At 52.2% G+C, this 17,312-nt stretch overlaps 1 protein-coding gene across 6 annotated transcripts in view; it reads left to right on the top strand.

Annotated features, from left to right (window-relative positions):
* Positions 1–17,312, top strand: part of PTPRE (protein tyrosine phosphatase receptor type E) — a 158,425-nt gene that overhangs the window by 45,143 nt on the left and 95,970 nt on the right. Inside the window, exon 1 of one of the 6 annotated variants that reach the window (XM_072804876.1) lies at positions 17,019–17,082. The exons of the other annotated variants lie outside the window; for them this stretch is intronic. Coding sequence (XP_072660977.1) covers positions 17,077–17,082 — 6 coding nt within the window. The 5' untranslated portion in view covers positions 17,019–17,076. Of the gene's footprint in view, positions 1–17,018; positions 17,083–17,312 lie in introns of those variants that run through there. 6 annotated transcript variants of the gene reach the window in all.

The following is a 17,312-nucleotide window of genomic DNA, read 5'->3' as shown; positions in this document are numbered from 1 at the left end:
GCTGAGGCTCAGACGGTCTCCCGCTTTCTCCCGTTCGGGCCAACTGACCCTGGATGTGCTGGCTGTGGGCCACGCACCCACACTGGGTTCCCGTGCTGGCCCCTGTGCCTGCACTGCTCTCCTCGCGGCGTTCACGCTGAGGTCCTCGGGCCTCCCGATGCTTCTGTGTGGTCACTGTCCCCACGGGGGCCTGCAGGCGTCCCTGGCTGGGTGCAGCACCAGCTTCCACACTCACTGAACGGAGTGGGTGCTGGCACGCCGGTTCTTCCCTCCACCTGCCACGATGCCGAGAAGCCGAGGGGCGCTCCATCCTTGTTTTATCACGAGCAGCGGAAGCTCAGGAGCCCAGACACCCCATGTCTTGGGTCAGCGGGGTTCGCTGCCTCGGACCCCTGTACACCTCCTTCAGCAGGTGTGTGCAGCCCGTGGACACTCGTGTCCTGGTAAGAATTGCTCAAAGGTTACTGATCAGTTATGGTTTAAAGTGGGTCAGGAAATTGAAGGAAAGGTGGGGCGATGGGAGCCTGCGTGGGCACAGCTGACAGGTATCACAACCAGGCATCCACACACACTGTCTGGAGAAGGCTGTGGTCACGGTGATGCCAAAAAATCGGTATTTTTTGAGCACGTGGCATGTGCCGGACACGATGGCAGGTGCATTATGGACATGACCTTGCACATCCCGCACCACTGTGGGGTGACCAGCCACTTTCTTTGCCAGGGATTGAGGGGTTCCCCGGCATGCTGGACTTTCAGTGTGAAACCGGAAAGTCATGGGCAAAGCAGGTCAAATTGGTCACCCCACCCAGCACCCCAGGGTAAAGGCGGACTTCTCTCATTTTGTAAATGGAAACCCCCTGGCCCAGAAGGGTGAGGTGACCAGCCGAAGCTCCTTCTCTGGCGGGAGGAGCCGTGTAGGCCAGACCCCGATTCCCTATAGTCTGACCACAGCACCCAGATCATGGCCATGAGAGGCAGTCCTTCCTCCGCTGGACGCTCAGGGTCATTCATATGACCAACACCTTAAGAAGATTTAAGTGCAAGTTGGAGATTCCTAATCCCTTTTGAAAAGGAAATGGTAAAAATCAGAAAAAAATATTTTCGAACAAAAGCCATCCCTAAAGGTAAACGAGCTTGTTCTGTTAGAAATAAGGGTTTTGGTCCAAAGAAACAAACACTCCAAGGGCAAAGCCAGGCCAACGGGCACTCTCCCCTCCCATCCCTCAAGTCTGCCAGTGTCGTCCATCACCCTGTTGTGTGAGGAACGCATGATGCAAGGGCATTTCTCCATTGACCAACTTTGTAAACTGACTTTTTAAAGAAAAGTGAGTTAATTTCTTTGTCTCTTTATAAGGGTCAAAAACAAGTCCAGCCACGATCCAAAATAGCAGATCAAGGTAACACGTACTTTCAGAAAGTACACACGAGTGTTAAATGTACAGACCTTGGGTTTCCACAAAGCGAGCCAGCTGTGTGACCAGCTCCCAAGTGAAGGAATGCAGCATGACCGCCCAGCCGCCCCCTCCAGCCTCCTGGTGGTCTCTCCCTCTCCCTCCCATGGTTGGCCACTCTCCACACTTCTAACACCATATGTTCAATTTGTCTGCTTTTGAACTTTATATAAATGGACTCAGAGAGTGTGTAAGTCTTTTTTTTTTTTAAGTTTCTTGAATACTGATGATATGCAAGGAGCTGTGTAGATTTTCAGTGAATCTCAAAGACCTGACTTTGAGTGCATCCAGTATGCTCTTATGGGGGCCTGGGCATTCACTGGGGTCACGGCGTTGGGTTAGTAGCCAGTCCCAAAAGGCCACATTTGCATACTGTGCGCACTCGGGAAGCCATCACCGCTATGTAAATCAACCCTGTAAGATTTGCATAACTGAGTTCAACAGAGTATTTGGCTTCTGTGTGGGGAAGTTTTCTAGATGCTGAAATCATCTGTACTGTGGGCTTGAGCAAACAAGTCAGGACAATAAGGGGAAACTGCTGTCAGGTTTGAGGGGAGGTAGCATCTTATCACTTTACCTTATCAGAGGGGACCTGATATGAAGGCACAGCTGTCTCAACAGGCTGTCCCCTTCTAGCCCCGGGGTCTGCCCACATGCGCACCCATCTACAAGCCCTGCCTCTGACATCCTGGGAGCCCTCGACCAGGGCTGGAAGCTTCCACCATCTCCAGCCTGGCAGGCCAGCATTACCATTGTTAAATCTTGGCACTCTACACTCTCGATCCCCAAGAAAGGCTTGGAGTAATTTGGGGAAAGGAATCTGTGCTGTGTCAGGATGATCCCTAATGCAGCGGGGTTTGGGTCTGGAGGCCGCCTTCCACCACGTGCCAGCTGAATTACTGAGCTCCGGGCTTCTTCCTCACCAACTGCAGTGTTCCACTCTGTGAACTTGGAGTGGTAATAACCGAGCAGTTTATTTTCAATGAAAATTATTTTGTGGAAGCACCTTGCACAAGTGGCATTCGTTAAATGCCAGCTCCCTTTCCCTAGAGATAAGATGTGATCGCAGTTGTGCCTTAAATTCGGTCCTAAGCTTCCTGGCTGACAAAGCAAAAATGAAAACACAGTGGCTTGTATTGTTCTGGTCTGATTCAAAGAATGTTCCCAGTTTTTCAGGAAATATAAACACTTTCCTGGTGCTAGATTGTAAAACAACGCTATTTTCAAAGCCTGAGCAATTCGGTTGGTAGGATTTGCAACATTTTTTTTTCTACCAGAAGATGGAGAAATCACCTTTTTGTCTCCATAGCATATATTAATCTCTTCATTAAAAATACTAGTCCGAGGCTATCAATGAAGTATGAGAGCTACTGCATTGCCATTTGGATTAAGAGAATCCTGTTTCTCCACTTCTGTCTCTTTTTAGTCACTATCTTATAATAAAAACATACACAAAAAAGGCATAACGTCTAGGGTGACAGGTGGGAGTCCTTCGCTTAATGCCTGACGTCTCTGGCACCTTTGCTTGTCTCTGGGAGGATGAAGGAGATGACATACTTGCAAGGGTTGTGTGCACTCTCGGCATCAGCGTCCATGAAGGAGAGGATCAGACTGGGAGGCTTTTCTGCTATAAAATTACACGTCTGTGGCATCATTGTGAGTGGAAACTGGTTAGTGAAAAATTGAGTAATCTGTTGACACATGTCGTGAGTGCCTTGTGAAAATGTGCTGGTTCATGAGTGTGGGGATTTGCTCCAAGGGCTCATGGGCATCGGATCCAGAGCCAGGAGACTTCGCAGGGCTGCTGGAGTTAGGGAGGCGTGGATATCTCTTCTCTTCACCACCTGCCTGGAGACTTCAGAATCGGGATTAGTTTGCAACTTCAACCTGAGTGGTTTAAACACTTCAACTGAGTTATTTGCTTTTTCACAGAGGAACTTACCACACACGCAGAGTGGCGTGTAACCAAGGTGTTTCCCCAACCCTCAGTGGCCTGGGAATGCACGGCACACAGACTCAGGACTGGGAGAGGCAGTCTAGGGAGCTGTGAAAGGTCACAGAGGGGTTCTTGGGGACCCTGTCCTGCCGCATGACCCCAAGAGCCTGGGTCTCAGAGCTGCTCCTTACAATGGAGGGCCACTGAGCGGCCCTGTCCCCTACCCATAGTTTGCATAGGAGAAGTCTGCATAGAATGCAAGGGAGCCCTCCTCTTGGTCCCTAACCACCCAGGGCCACATTTGCATCCTTTGAGGCTGCTCCTCTCTTGTCCCTCATTCCCAGGGGGAGGGGGCACTTTCCCTCAAACACCATTGATAACTTGTTGTTTGCCCAAAGCATTGCATCGAAGTAGTGGACTTTCCATACACATATCAATATCGGCTGGTCCCCCGGTTACATATTATAGCCACAGATGGAATGATACCTATGAGCCTCCCACAAACTCTTTATTTAGTCTAAGCTCAGAAGCTTGATTATTCTATTCCTTCGTTATTCCTACAGTGGGCTAAGTTTACTAATGGACACCGAAGTTTTCATTATAGCTGCTTTCATGAACGAGATAACCCGGTATTCGTCCTGGATTGTTGAAGATTTCAGGTGGATGACATTCCTATACGTGTCCTAGGGATCCTTTATTGGAGAAAGGCCGTTTCATTTTAATTACGAATAGTTTGAATAATTAGCCATTTTAAAAATAAACCATCCCTCCGGGGGAGATTTATCTGGGGCTGGTGGTTGGATGCCTGGGCTTCTGTGTCATTAAAATTAACTGATGTAGCAAAACAACTGGAGTCCTTATCCTGTCCCATGTCTATCACAGAGCCATGGAGGCCTCACTGTCTAACACACAGCAGTAAAGCTCTCTGAGTCCTCTGTCACGTGCAGAGGGCCTGCCGGGGTGTCACGCAGAACTGGAATGTTACAGAAAGTGCCCTTACGAAGTAAGCTTGGTTCACCATGTGTGCACACGGTGCTGACATGCTGCTTACCACACCACTGGGTGTGTGCAGACATTCACACCCCACGGAAGGCCCCTGGTGGGCCCAGGAGGTCGGGCCCAGGACGAGGGATCAAGGAACAGTTGGAGCATGGGGCTTAATAACAGACTCGGGCTGGGGACAAGGTTTGACATGAAAATCAAGGATGTCACCTGTGTTCCTGGAGCTCCCGTTTACTCCTCTGTGAGGTGGGGAGGCTCGTTCCCAGCTCCGCTCTGTGGCAGGGGTTTGGAGAGAGGATGCCTGCCTGGTGTGTGACGCATGGCATGGCCAATGGGGCAGGAGAGCCCGTGCCCCGTAGTCGTGGCCTTGCTGTTGTCATGGTTATGCTGCCTTTGGATCCTCTGATAGAATGAGCATCTAGGTAAGGAGGTTCCCATCGAGTCCTGTGGTGGTTCTTGGGGGACCCCTCAAGGACCCGTGATTCCCAGTTTAGTTTAAAGCAGAAGGATGCTTGTGAGCAGTGTGGCAGCTCTGGAAAGAGACTCCCTACTACCCCCTGGCCAGGAGGGTGGGTGGCTCAAGAAGGCTGGTCGGGACCCCCGCTGGGAGGGCCAGGCCACAGGGGCTCCCATCAGGGCTCGCTTAGGCTCCTGCCAAGTTCAGACGTGGAGCTCCGTGCAGTCTTCCCATATGCAACTCCCAGAGCTTTTACCTTTTCAGAAACCAGCCCTGTTTTCAGTGCGCCAGACTTTCTTTACATTTGTTCATGAACTTCCAGATCTGAGTTTACAGTTCGGCGGAAGATACTACCATCGTGTCCTCAGCCAGGACACATCAGATGAACTGTGGGCTTTTTAAAGAAGTGGTGCTTCTTGACCAAGAGGGAGCTTCACTGCAAGTGTCCTCTGTGTCTGGTCTCTGGGTCGTGACCACTTCCTCCGCATGGCCCGGGGGACTGCTCCCTGCATGCATGCAGCTTGTGTCCCAAGAAGGGACTTCTGGCTGGGGGCCCCAAGAGCGTAGGGTTTTCCTAATGTTGGAGGCTTTGTTGCCCAGTGGCGGGAGGGCATGCATCCAGCTGGATTTCGTTTCCGGCTCTACCTCCTAGTGACCATGTGACCCCTGGCAACTTGACTCAAGGTCTTTGTGTGGATTAGCTGGGCTCCTGCAGATCGACTGTCTGGTGCTGTGTCTGACAGGTCGTCTGTGCATTCTGACCCCTGTGCATGCGGCCCACCCCCGGAGAGGGGCAGGCACTAGATTTTCCATCCCTATCGGAGCTGCCCCTTGTCTGGACCTCACTGTCTCACTTCTGTGGTTTACGAGCTCAGTCATACAACACTGTGTCTTTAGATCATCATCTGAAGCCATCGATGTGTAGAGGCCATCGAAGCACTGAGACGATATGGGTCGGCCCCGGGGTCACCCACCCAAGGTCACCCACCTTTCCATTGTGGCAGCGTGCAGGGCTCTGGCGTGGGGAGTGGAGCATACACACTGACTGGGTCTTCCTCTGTCCCTCGGTCTTAGGTTATAGGACAGACCACCAGCCCTGCACGAGGCAGCTGGGGGGACCTGGGGGGCCTTGCAGAGTGTGCAAACATACTAGTCCAGCTCCACCTCCAGCCTCTCACATCTCCGCATTTACCCAAATGCCTGAGACTACACAGCTTGTTCACTGAAGCAACTCAAACCCGTGCATCTTAAGATGATTCCTTGAGCTGTAGGGATAGGATAAAACAAAACAAAACAAAACAAAACCCCAGCTTTTTCCTGAGAACGATGGGCGCGCGGCCTTCCAGTGGAAGAGGAGGGCTGCTGACCTTTATAGGTAGACAAAACAGAATGCCAGTCCAACATTACACTTCTGTTGCAGTAGATTGTTCTAGAATGGGGTGCCGCATAGTTGTGTTATAATGCTGTTTTTGTTTTCAAGTGAATACCGCAGTGTTCTTTCATGTGGGGGAGGGATTCATTACAAGTTCACGGAACTTCTTCAGTGGCGACAGGGTGAAAAAAAATAGGTGCTTGTCCTCAGCAGAATATACCGAGCCTGGAGACAGTTTTGCTCGTAGCCCAGGGATGTATGAATTCCCCGAAAACTCACCTTTCATTGTGAACTTGGCGTTACATGGAAATACTCAGTTTTTCCCTTTAAGATATCGTGTGATATCCTCTACCTCCTTAAGCATTGTTTAAAGCTAGTCTCTTCTCCATGCACCACAAGTGGATTCTTAGTAATGACCTAGTTTAATGGGTCAGATCAGATCATTAGGTTGGGGGGGGGAAGTTATTAAACCAAAATATTTGAGGTTTTTTTTTTTTTTTTCCAAAATAACTGGTTGATGAGCAGATTTTTCACTTAGCTGGTTTACTAGGTAAATTTTCAAATTCTCTCTTAGGAATAGCTAATATACTTTTGTGCTCTGGATACCAGGTTCCGGAAAAAGAATTGTACTGTTTTTAAGAGTGGTTTTCCCCTTTTCTTATGATGGTATTATATATTTTTTGAGTCTCTGGAGCAATCTTCCAATGTCTGTGAGAGATGCTCATACAGTCACTTCCTAGCAACTGTGACTGCAGCTTCATCTCCAGGAATGGCCAACCTTTTTACTCAAGCCCCAAGTCAGTGTCTACTGTGGGCTCGTGTTGTGCCAGGAGGTCTTCCTTGATTTCTTCCTCCCCCTACATTCCTTGGGAGCTGGTGGGCTTGGGTCCTTTGATCTTTAAATAGCTGCCTGCCCCCAGCTCCATCCCTCCTGCATCTCCCCACTCCCCACCTAGACCATGGAATAGCCTCGTATTGCTCATGGATCCGCCTGTCCATGCAAGGTGGCTCCTGGCCTTTCTCCCCTCTGCAGCCACCACAATGGCCTTCCTTGTAGGGGGCAGAAAGGGGTGTGCAGGCTTGAAGCCTTCTATAGCCCCCTCGCAGCTTCAACCCAAATCCAAATGCCTTTGCAGCATCCCAAGCCCAGCCCACCTCACATTCCAAATCCACACCTATGATTTATGCCGTATCTTGCGTATGCAGAGTTCTGCACTGGATCCCTTCTGTGGATTACCTCATTTATTAACCCGGCACAGTCAGGATTATTATTCCTATTTCCCAGCTGAGGAGAGTAAGGCTCAAAAAGGTTGGGTGTCTCGTTCCAAGGTCAAAGCCAGGATTCAAATTATTTGCCATTTCTAGAAATTTCTCAGTTCTCTGGCTTCCCTGCCTTTGTTTATGTCGTTTGCCTAGGAATCTTACTCTTGAGAAAGATCCCCTGACTCTAGCCAGATGTGAGTTTAATGCCACTGCATCCACTTTTCAAAGCCCCCCGGGCTGGCTGTGACAGGAGTGCTCACCCTGCATTTCAATAATCTGCTTATCAGTCTGTCTTTCAGAATTCCTTTAGAGTAAAGACCTCGAGCTGCCATCCACGCATGGTTGTTTATTTTAGTTTTTGATCTCTAGATCTTCAGCATTTGCCATAACACGAGCCCATAGTAGATACCCAGTGAATGGTCACCACTGGTTTGGTGCATTTATTCACTCACCCAACTAGGATTTTCCAAGTTGCTAATAGGTGCACAGAACTGTTTATGTAGAAAGTTCAAGTTAGAGATGACAGGGTTTCGCATCAGAAAGCACCAAACTAGCTACAGATTCTGTATCTTTGGGGTGAGTGTCTACACCTTGCTTCATCATTGGTAAAACATGGTGAACTGTGCCTCTCCCCACGGCAGGGGAGAGGTGGCCGATTGAATCTTAATGTGCCATCCTCCTATGTTTGTTGCTGTGAAGATGTGGTTGGAGGAGGAAGACCCAGGCAGATGGAGGGAGCCTTGGAGGACAGCTCCGTGCTCCAGAAGCACCAAGACGGACAAACTCGGGGTAGTCTGGAGGGCTCTGACAAGGGATCCGGGATGGGGCTGCACATGAGAAGCAAGCACCTGGCTGTGTTGGGTGAGATGGAAAGCTTTCTGGGTCAGGGAACAGCGTCAAGAAAGCAACAAATAGGAAGACCGTGGTGTGTCCAGAAGGTGGTAGAAACGGTTTTGTGCAGGTGAGGCGCCTCTAGAAAGTTCCTGCTCTGGACACCATTGAGAGGAAGCACGCTGTGGCTTTTGGCGGGGCTTCTCAAAGGAGGTTTGGTCTTCGAAGTAGGAAGGGGACCCCTTCCTACATAGAAGGAGGGTGTCTATGAACTGTGTATGGGTGTCTTGCTGCCTCTTCTCCAGCCTAGGGTCTTCCCTGGGAACTTCCAAGCTCTGTGAAGCAATCCAGAGGGTTGTTTACCAACACATTCCTCTCTTCTTATCCATGCCAATCTAATCAGAAAAAAAAAAACGCTATTTCCTTAATTCATCAACAATAGCTATTCTTAGATGATAATAAAACTGTGTTTATTAATACTGGTGAAGTAGCACATTACATTGTCCTTGTCCCTTTGCCATTTGTATAGGATTGGTGGTAGTTAGCATTTTAATTAACAGCAACAATAGATAATTTTAAATTAAGGAGCGCGTTATAAGTTGTCTTTCATTCTGGGTCCAAGGGAATAATGATCCTCCTAAATAGTTATTTAATGCCATGGCTCATCCATTTCGCTGCCTTGGGAAACGGTGCTTTGCCCTGGGCCTCCGCAGCGTGCTGCTGTTTACAGCTGAGTGTGAGGATAAGTAACCAAATCTTTCCCATACGTGCTTAGCGGGCTGATCCCAGGCCTAGGGCCACTTGGCAAAAGGCAGGGGCGTTCCATTGGCTTCCTAAAAATTAACTCCCAGGAACATCAGTTTACTATCTGGATATGAGAGACAAATCCTTTTCTTTGAGGTTCACTGAACTTTAGTTAAACCAAGAAACACATCTTTTGAAATCCGATTCAATGATGGGTGACGTCTAGCATCATGCACCCAACGACCCCTACCTGAGTACCTTCCATAGTCTGAGTGCAATGAGAGGAGGGAAGCAGGCCTTGCTTTCAAGGAATGCTCCCCGAATGGCCTCATTCCTCCCTGCCTGAGGTGGGAAATCCAGTGTCAGGTAAGATGTGATCAAGGCTCTGGCAAAATAGAGCGAAGAAGCACAGAGCATATAGATGAGGCAGTGCTCAGGTGAAGTCTCCCTCCCTCCCTCTCTGAGCTGGTTCTCAATCTCGTCTTCTTCCCTGCCTCACCCAGTTGGTGGAGACACTTAGGTGTGTTCAGGGGTGGTCGCTGGGACCCCTTCCTACTTTGCTGGCACCATGTTACACCTGGCCCCTCGCATCCACCTTAGGGTACGCTGACCAAGAGCATCACCTGGAAGATGAGAATGGTCCTCGCACGTGCTCGGGCAGCAGCAGGTTTAGAATCACGATACTCTCCGGTGCTCCTTCGGAAGACCATGAGGTCCGTTCACCCATTCAGCAAAGGGATGTGGACGCCTCCCCTGAACCAGTCACTGTTCTAAGCACTTGGGATACTTCTCTCCACTTTCACTAGGAAGGCGTGGCCTTGTGTGTGTGTTATCAGATTATCTCTCTTAAGCACGAGAGTCCACAAAACCAGTCTGAGAAAGCCACTGGGGTCCCCATCTGCCCATCAATGGCTAATTTATATTTCAGTTAATTCATATTCCACGTGGTACTTGCCAATAAGCAAGCAGTAGTGGGAAAAAGGAAGAGTGACTGAATGAAACTTCTGGTTTGATTTTTCTGCAAACTGGGGAAAGATGCCAACGTTTGATATTTCTAGGCAGCAAGTCCTGACCCAACCTGAGGATCCTTGGGTTTCCCTGCATGGGGAGCCCATTCTGCAGGCCAGGACCCTGAGATCCACAAGGCGGGGACGGGAATTGGTCAGCTTTGTCTGGGAACGTGGCAGAGCGTGACTCAGTTTACTGCAATCGAATGGGATGGGATGAGTGGGGGAAATGGGAGCCGGCACCCAGGAAGCAAGAGGTCTCTGCGGCCAAGGTTCAGGGTGAGGCCTTGTTTCATGAGAAGAGCGTGGCGAAGTAAGTCAGGCTTGGTCGCGGGTGTGGGATGAAAATCTGGGGCGAGGGAGGGGCAGGCTCACAGAGGACCCCATGGTGAAGTGCAAGACCTCCAAGCGGGTGGCAGGATGGAAGAAACATCACCTGCCGACGAGCCAAGGTCTCCTGGGTTTTCTTGATCTATGAGAAATGTTCATGTGCACCTTATTGCAGAGGAGAGAGAACCATTTATACAGCAGGGATTCTGTGTGCTTCATAGGTCCATGCATTTCCAGCAGCAGCTACTTTGTTCCCTTCATCAAAGTTTTTGAGGGAAAATGTGAAATCTACACATCCTACATCCGGGGAGTCGGGATCCCTGTGTAGTGTCCCCAGAGGGAAGCTGGATCCCTGGTGTCAGGACTGGATCTTGGATGTAGGTGGGAGCAAGCATCGGGGGGGGGGGGGGGCGGGAAGGAGCGGGGGCCCGGAGGCCGCATGCTGGTCCGTTGGATTCGTCCCAGGTGGGCTGGCAGAGGGAGGGGAGCGCATGTGGGAACAGGTGCATCTGGGGAGTCCTGTCTCCTCACTTCTGCTTCCGGCTCCGAGTCCAGCCCCCCTCCCCGCCCCAGGACTCTGAGCCCAGCTCTGCACAGTGAGGAGGAGGCTCGAGGGCACGTGCCTACACGGGACACCCAGCCTACCACCCAGGGCCAGCTGGCTGCAGGGGGCGGGGCTCGAGGGTGCGCACCTTCCTCTTGCCCTCAGGGCCCAGGCTGAGCTGAGCGGGCCGTGGGTGCCGTGGACGCCTGGCCCTGCTCAGAGCTCCAGGAGGCCACACGGCTCTAGGTTGACCTGGGGACCCGCACAAGCCGCGCAGCCCACGTGAACTCCACAGTCCAGGCAGTGGGGCCCTTCGTTTTTAAGTACTTAGAGCAGCCAGCGCGTTCCCTGGGAGCTCTGGAGGGCAGGGTGCCTGTGCCCAGGCCCTGGAGTCCCGTGGCAGTGCCCCGGAAGGAGGGATGCCCGGTGACAATCCTTGAGCTCTCCAGGCCTCAGTCTTCCCACATGCAAAGCAGGTCTACACCAGACTCTTCCTGGAAGAGAGGATTCAGAGTCAGGTCTACACCGGACTCTTCCTGGGAGAGAGGATTCAGCATCCTCGTGGGCCCTCGGCAGGCATCTGGCTGGACCCCTGCTCCCTGTGGGTCGAGCTTTCTCCCAGGTGCAGCCTATGTCCCTGCCCCTGAGCAGCAGGGCCCCCACGAAGGAGGCGCTCACGGCGCATAGACTTTTTGGAACGTGACGGTGATGGTCTCTGAGAAGCGTTTATGCTGAGTGCCAAGAGGCAGGCATGTGAGGGGGCAGGTGGGTGCGGGGTGTGCAGGTGAATGGGGGTGTGTGGGTGAGAGGGTGTGTGGGTGTGCGGGTGTGCGGGTGAATGGGGTGGGTGGGTGAAGAGGTGTGCAGGTGAATGGGGGCCTGTGGGTGCGGGGGTGTGAGGGTGTGCGGGTGCGGGGGTGTGCAGGTGAGGGGATGTGTGGGTGTGCGGGTGCGGGGGTGTGCAGGTGCAGGGATGTGCAGGTGTGAGGGTGTGCAGGTGCGGGGGTGTGCAGGTGGATGGGGATGTGCGGGTGAGGGGATGTGTGGGTGTGCGGGTGTGTGGGTGAGGGGGCGTGCAGGTGTGCGGGTACGGGGTGTGCTGGTGAGGGGGCTTGTGGGTGTGTGGGTGTGGGGGTGTGCAGGTGCATGGGGGTGTACGGGTGTGCGGGACTGTGTGTGCGGGTGAATGGGGAGTGTGGGTGTGCGGGACTGTGCAGGTGAGTGGGGGTATGCAGGTGAGGGGATGTATGGGTGCAGGGGTGTGCAGGTGCATGGGGGTGTGCGGTGGGGGGCGTGCAGGTGCAGGGGTGGCTAAAAGGAGGAGATCTACCTTGAAGCTTCCCTTCCTGGCCCTTGGGGGGAGGGCACAGGAGAGGCCGCCCTGCTGTCTGGGGCAGGGAGAGCCCCCGGCGCCTCGGAAGGGAGCGGGAGACTCCAAGCCCTGTGCTCCCAAACACGTGCTGACGGAACGGCAGAGCTGGAGAGACGGACGCGGCCGATGGAAGCCAGCAGCCGTCTGAACTTGCAAATCTAAGAGCGGTTGGCGCGCTAGTTTGCAGTTTCCTAACCCAAAGGGGGCCCCCACCAGCTGCGGGGTAGCTAGGGGGGCCCTCCTGTGCAGTTTGGAGGCTGGGGATGGCGCGCCAGAGACCCCAGGAGCAGGCAGGGGTGTGCATGGGTCTTCGCTGAGCAGCTGTCCATGAATAAGTCTCAAAACCTGCCAGATGTTTGGAAGTCCAGCTTGTTGGTCATAGAGGGACGAAACGGGTTGAGAAAAGGGATCTTTTCTCCAACCTTCGCAACAGAATTGCCCCTGCCTTCCCGAGGTGGCTCGCTGCGGGGTGGGCAAGAATGTGATTCTCCCAAACTCCTCATCGGGGGGTCGGGGTGGAGGGGGGAGGTGTCTCTGCCCCTTTCAGCCTTTCTTTCATATGTTAGAAAATCCAGTAATTAACCACTTTGGGGATGCTTGGAAGGTAAACAGGGAAACCCTGAGACGACGAGGTGTGGTGTCAGTGAGGACCCGAAGCCCGGATGATCCAGAAGCCTTGTGGGCGGCACCAGCGTGTGAATCCCGCAGGGAGGCACCGTGCACTTGGCCCTGGGGGCAGCGGGGGTGCCAGGCAGGGGGCTCGAGAGCCCTTGTGCCTGATGGGGTACGACACTCGGGGGCCCTTCAAGGGCCCTGACACTTTGATGGGGACACAACTCAGTGCCTCCAGAGACCCTGGGACCCCAGAGAAGGCAGCCGAGGGTGGAGGAGCTTCTCCCTGGGGTCGGACTGCGGCGAGCCCGGATTTGAGCTGTTGGGTGGCATGATTTGGATTTGGATTTGAGTGTCCCTGCTTTGTAGATTTTTTTAAAAAAATATTTTAAGATTTATTTATTTATTCATGAGAGACACACACAGAGAGAGGCAGAGACACAGGCAGAGGGAGAAGCAGGCCATGCAGGAGCCCAATGTGGGACTGGATCCCGGGTCTCCAGGATGAGGCCCTGGGCTGAAGGCGGTGCTAAACCGCTGAGCCACCTGGGCTGCCCCCCGCCCCCTTTTTTTGTTTTGCTTTGTAGAATTTTAACCTGTTGTAAAAGTTCATGTTTGTAGATACACTCACTGCCCGATGTGGAAAGATGCTCTTAACCGTGTTTAAGGGAGAGGAAAATGGGCATCCCCCCCACACCCCCCCGACGGTTCCACCACCCCCGCCGCCCGTTTAAAGGAAGAGCTTGTAGAGACCTCCTGGAGGCAGCGTCTATGCCGCGCACTTGAATGTTTGGCGCGCTCCGGGCCAAGGGTGTGTGTGTGCGTGTGTGTGCGTGTGTGTGTGTGTGTGTGTGTGTGTATAAAAGACATTTAACTTTCATCTGCGTTTGGAAAGATTGCCCGGTTCTGTCCACGTCAGAACTTGACGAGTCAGGATCATTTTTAATTTCTTCCCTCACCGAGGCCGCCCCGAGGGACAGCCTCCGAGCCCTGTCATTCGCCGCCTGCCCCGAGCGGTCCGGACGCGCCGTGACAGTAGCGTGGCGCGCTCTTTCCATATCTTGTGAGCGACCGGGCGGCCTCCCTGCAGCTGGGGCCCCTTCCTGCGGGAGAGCGCCCGCCTGACCTCGCCAGCCCGGCTCCCCGCCTGCTCGGCGGATTTCCCCTGTTCCGTGTCCTCACAGCACCTCCTTCCCCGGGTCTGGCCTGGCCCCTGCAGGCAGAGCGGCCGCGATGGATGCCCCAGGGACAGACCTCCCCGTGTCCAGGCTGCGGCTGGCCCGGGCTGCTGGGGGCCGAGCCACTCCCCCAGGCCCTCTTGTCCCCCCACCCCACCCACCCCCCGGAAGTCTGTGGCCAGCCTGGGCCTTCCCAGGTCTTTCTGGCACACAGATCACCGTGGAGCTTTCCCCGGGGTGAGAAGGGATTTGGGGGAGTTGCAGAGTCAGTGCTGTCTGTCGCCCGGGCACAGCGCGCCTTCCCCGGGTCCTCCTGCTGGCAGGCTCTCGTAGACACTAGGCCTGTCAAGAAAAGGCTGGCCGTCCCTGCCTTGGAGGAATTACAGCTTCCCCCACTCCGGGGTTGGAGACACAGAAAGAAAAACAAGCGAACAAGAGTAAGCTGTAGGGTAAGCTGGATTTCCCTGGGCGGCCCGGCCACGAGGGCTCTCGGCAACCCTGGGGGAGCCTCCCTGCTGCCCCTGCCTCCGCTGTGCATGACGCCGGTCAAAGTCAAGGGGCTCACCAAGCCTCAGCGTTCTCTTTTTTGAAATGAGACTCGTCTTGGGGCGCCTGGGGGGCTCCGTGGTTGAGCATCTGCCTTGAGCCCAGGGTGTGATCCTGGAGTCCCGGGATCGAGTCTCGCATCGGGTTCCCTGCATGGAGCCTGTTTCTCCCTCTGCCTGTGTGCCTCTCTCATGCCTCTCTCTCTGTGTCTCTCATGAATAAACAAATAAAGTCTTTTTTAAAAAATAAAATAAAATGGGACTCGTGTTGCCTGTTCCGTAGGACTGGCTGTGGGCTGTGGGAGAGACACCACAAGCAGCACTGGACAGGATCCCAAACCCAAAATAACTTCTCTGCTTCCCTCGTTTGGAGGATGGTGCCCTTCCCGATAAGACCAGGAGCCTTTCCAGTTGTGGACGATGCTGTACAAGCAGCCGGGGGACGGCCCCTCCTGACGGGAGCAGATCTGGTCATGGGAACGGGCCTCCCCCACCCCTAATTTTCAATGTGCTTATTTATTTTCATCTTTTCAAACGTGCTCAGTACTCAAGTAGCAGTCTGTCTCAGGGCCTGAGGCTAAAGGAAGTGTTCATGTGATGAGGGTTGACTTCAGAGGGTATTCTGGTTGCTTGGTTTTTGTTCTAATTCCGTACTTTCAGAAACTGATAGTTGTGGTTTCGTGCTAACATGTGTGAGCCCAGACCACCGCGGTATGTGATCCATCTGTACAGCCTTGGTGCCCGGGTCCTGGCTGAGTTTGAAAAGTAGAGCAACATTAGTTCAAAGTGTAATTCAAAATTATAGCTTGCGTTTGGTTGCTATTGAGTAAATTCTCCTTATGCATCAGTTTAACCAACAATTGAGAGAGTGCCCACCTGGTGTGACACCCTATGGTTTTTTTTTTCCCATGAGGTTTTTACTTTGGTTTGACTCAGTCTTGCAGTTTTGCTTCTGCCCATGATACACTTCTGCATATGTTGGTTTCATTTTGCATGAAAATAACTCAGTGTTGCTTTGGAATATAGTTTGAAGCATTTCTACCCATCCTGAGGTCTTATTAAGGGCTCCTTCTACTCCTGGCTTCTCCCCATGCTTGGCCCCAGACAGACACATGGGTAACTCTTCCCAGGGCTTTCCCAGGTTCTGTCAGGGGATTGCAAGAGGTGGACTCGTGTCATAAGTTACTCTTACAAAAAGCAGTTCCCCTTACCTCTGATGATCAGCTCTTGCCCAACAGTCAGTCCCTCCCTCACCTTCTCGCCATTTGCTTCGTGTTGCACTGGCCTCTGCTGCCCTCTGGGAACTCCGTGACTCTGCTTCCCACCTGACCCCCAGTTAATTCTTTTTGTGGATTCTTTGGAATTTTTTTGTGTAGGTCGTCAAGTCATCCAAGAACACAGAAGTCTTATTTATTTTTTCTTTCCCATTTCTGGGTCTTTTGTTTCTTTTTTCTTGCCTTGTTACCTTGACCAGGGCTTCCAGTACAATATTAAATGCGAGTGGTGAGAGTGGACATCCTTGCCTTGTTCCCAGTATGAGCGGGGAAGCATTCACTCTTCCACCACTAAAGGTAACATTAGCTGTAGATTTGCCCAAGTAGATTTAAAATTCCTTTAGCATTAGAAGAACTATTTCTTCTGCTTCTTTGGCTTCAAGCCTACTTCTCAGGTCAGCTTTTTAATTAGTGCCACAATTTGCTAAAATTATGTGCCGTAGCATATTGTCTTTGGTTTAAAATATCCAGCCTGGCCATGACTAAGATAAGAACTATTCTATTTTTGTAGAAAACACCATGCACCTCATTAGCCATTTAAAGATAGTGGAGATCGAAACATCTAACAGTGCAGATGCACAGCGAGAACCGAGCAGAGGTGTGAGGCTGCCCTACTGGCCACTCGTACAAGAACCAGAGGGTCATGTCTACCAACCGAGGCATGGATGGACAGAGCAAGGTGTATGGTGTGTGAAAAAGGGAATAGTATTTGTCCACAGAAAGGAATGAAAAACTGGTATATGTTACAACATGGGTGAACCTTAAAAAAAAAAAAACCCTAAATAAAAGCAAGCAAGTCACAAAAGGCCACATTTATAGGATCCCACTTTTATGAAATGCCTGGAATAGGCAAATCCTTGGACAGGGGGTTGCCAAAGGACAGGGGGTGGGGAGACGATGGGCTGGGGAGCTGATGAACTAATGGGCTTGGGGTTTCTGCTGGTTTGATGAAAATGCTCTAAATTTAGGTGATGGTGATGGTTGTAAAACTCTGTGGTTATGCTAAAAAGCACTGGATTATGCACAGGTGGACTTGATGGTATGTAAAGTCTATCTTAACAAGATGTTAAAAACGAAGAGGACATAAAAGCTAAATTGTTGAGTAATGAGCAGGCTGGATAATTCCTGAGCTGGAAAAGAGGGGTGAGGGGCCATCCCATGCAGGTGTGAAGAGGTGGCGTCTGGGGAGGGGGGTGAGGCCGCTGCCATCGGGGTGGGGGGGCCCGGCCTGGGGGCTAGACACCCAGTACTTCTGATCGCGGTCAGCTCCCAAGCACCCCCATCACCGATGACCAGAAATTACAGGAGAGGTTGGGGCAGGACACTTCTGAAAGCTGATGACTGCAGCAAAAAGTTATCACCATGTAGATAAAAAGGCGTCAAGAAGACCCCAA

The sequence above is a fragment of the Canis lupus genome, chromosome 29 (genome assembly GCF_048164855.1).
Source record: "Canis lupus baileyi chromosome 29, mCanLup2.hap1, whole genome shotgun sequence".
Taxonomy (NCBI): domain Eukaryota; kingdom Metazoa; phylum Chordata; class Mammalia; order Carnivora; family Canidae; genus Canis; species Canis lupus.
This window is presented reverse-complemented; position numbering and strand designations above follow the sequence as displayed.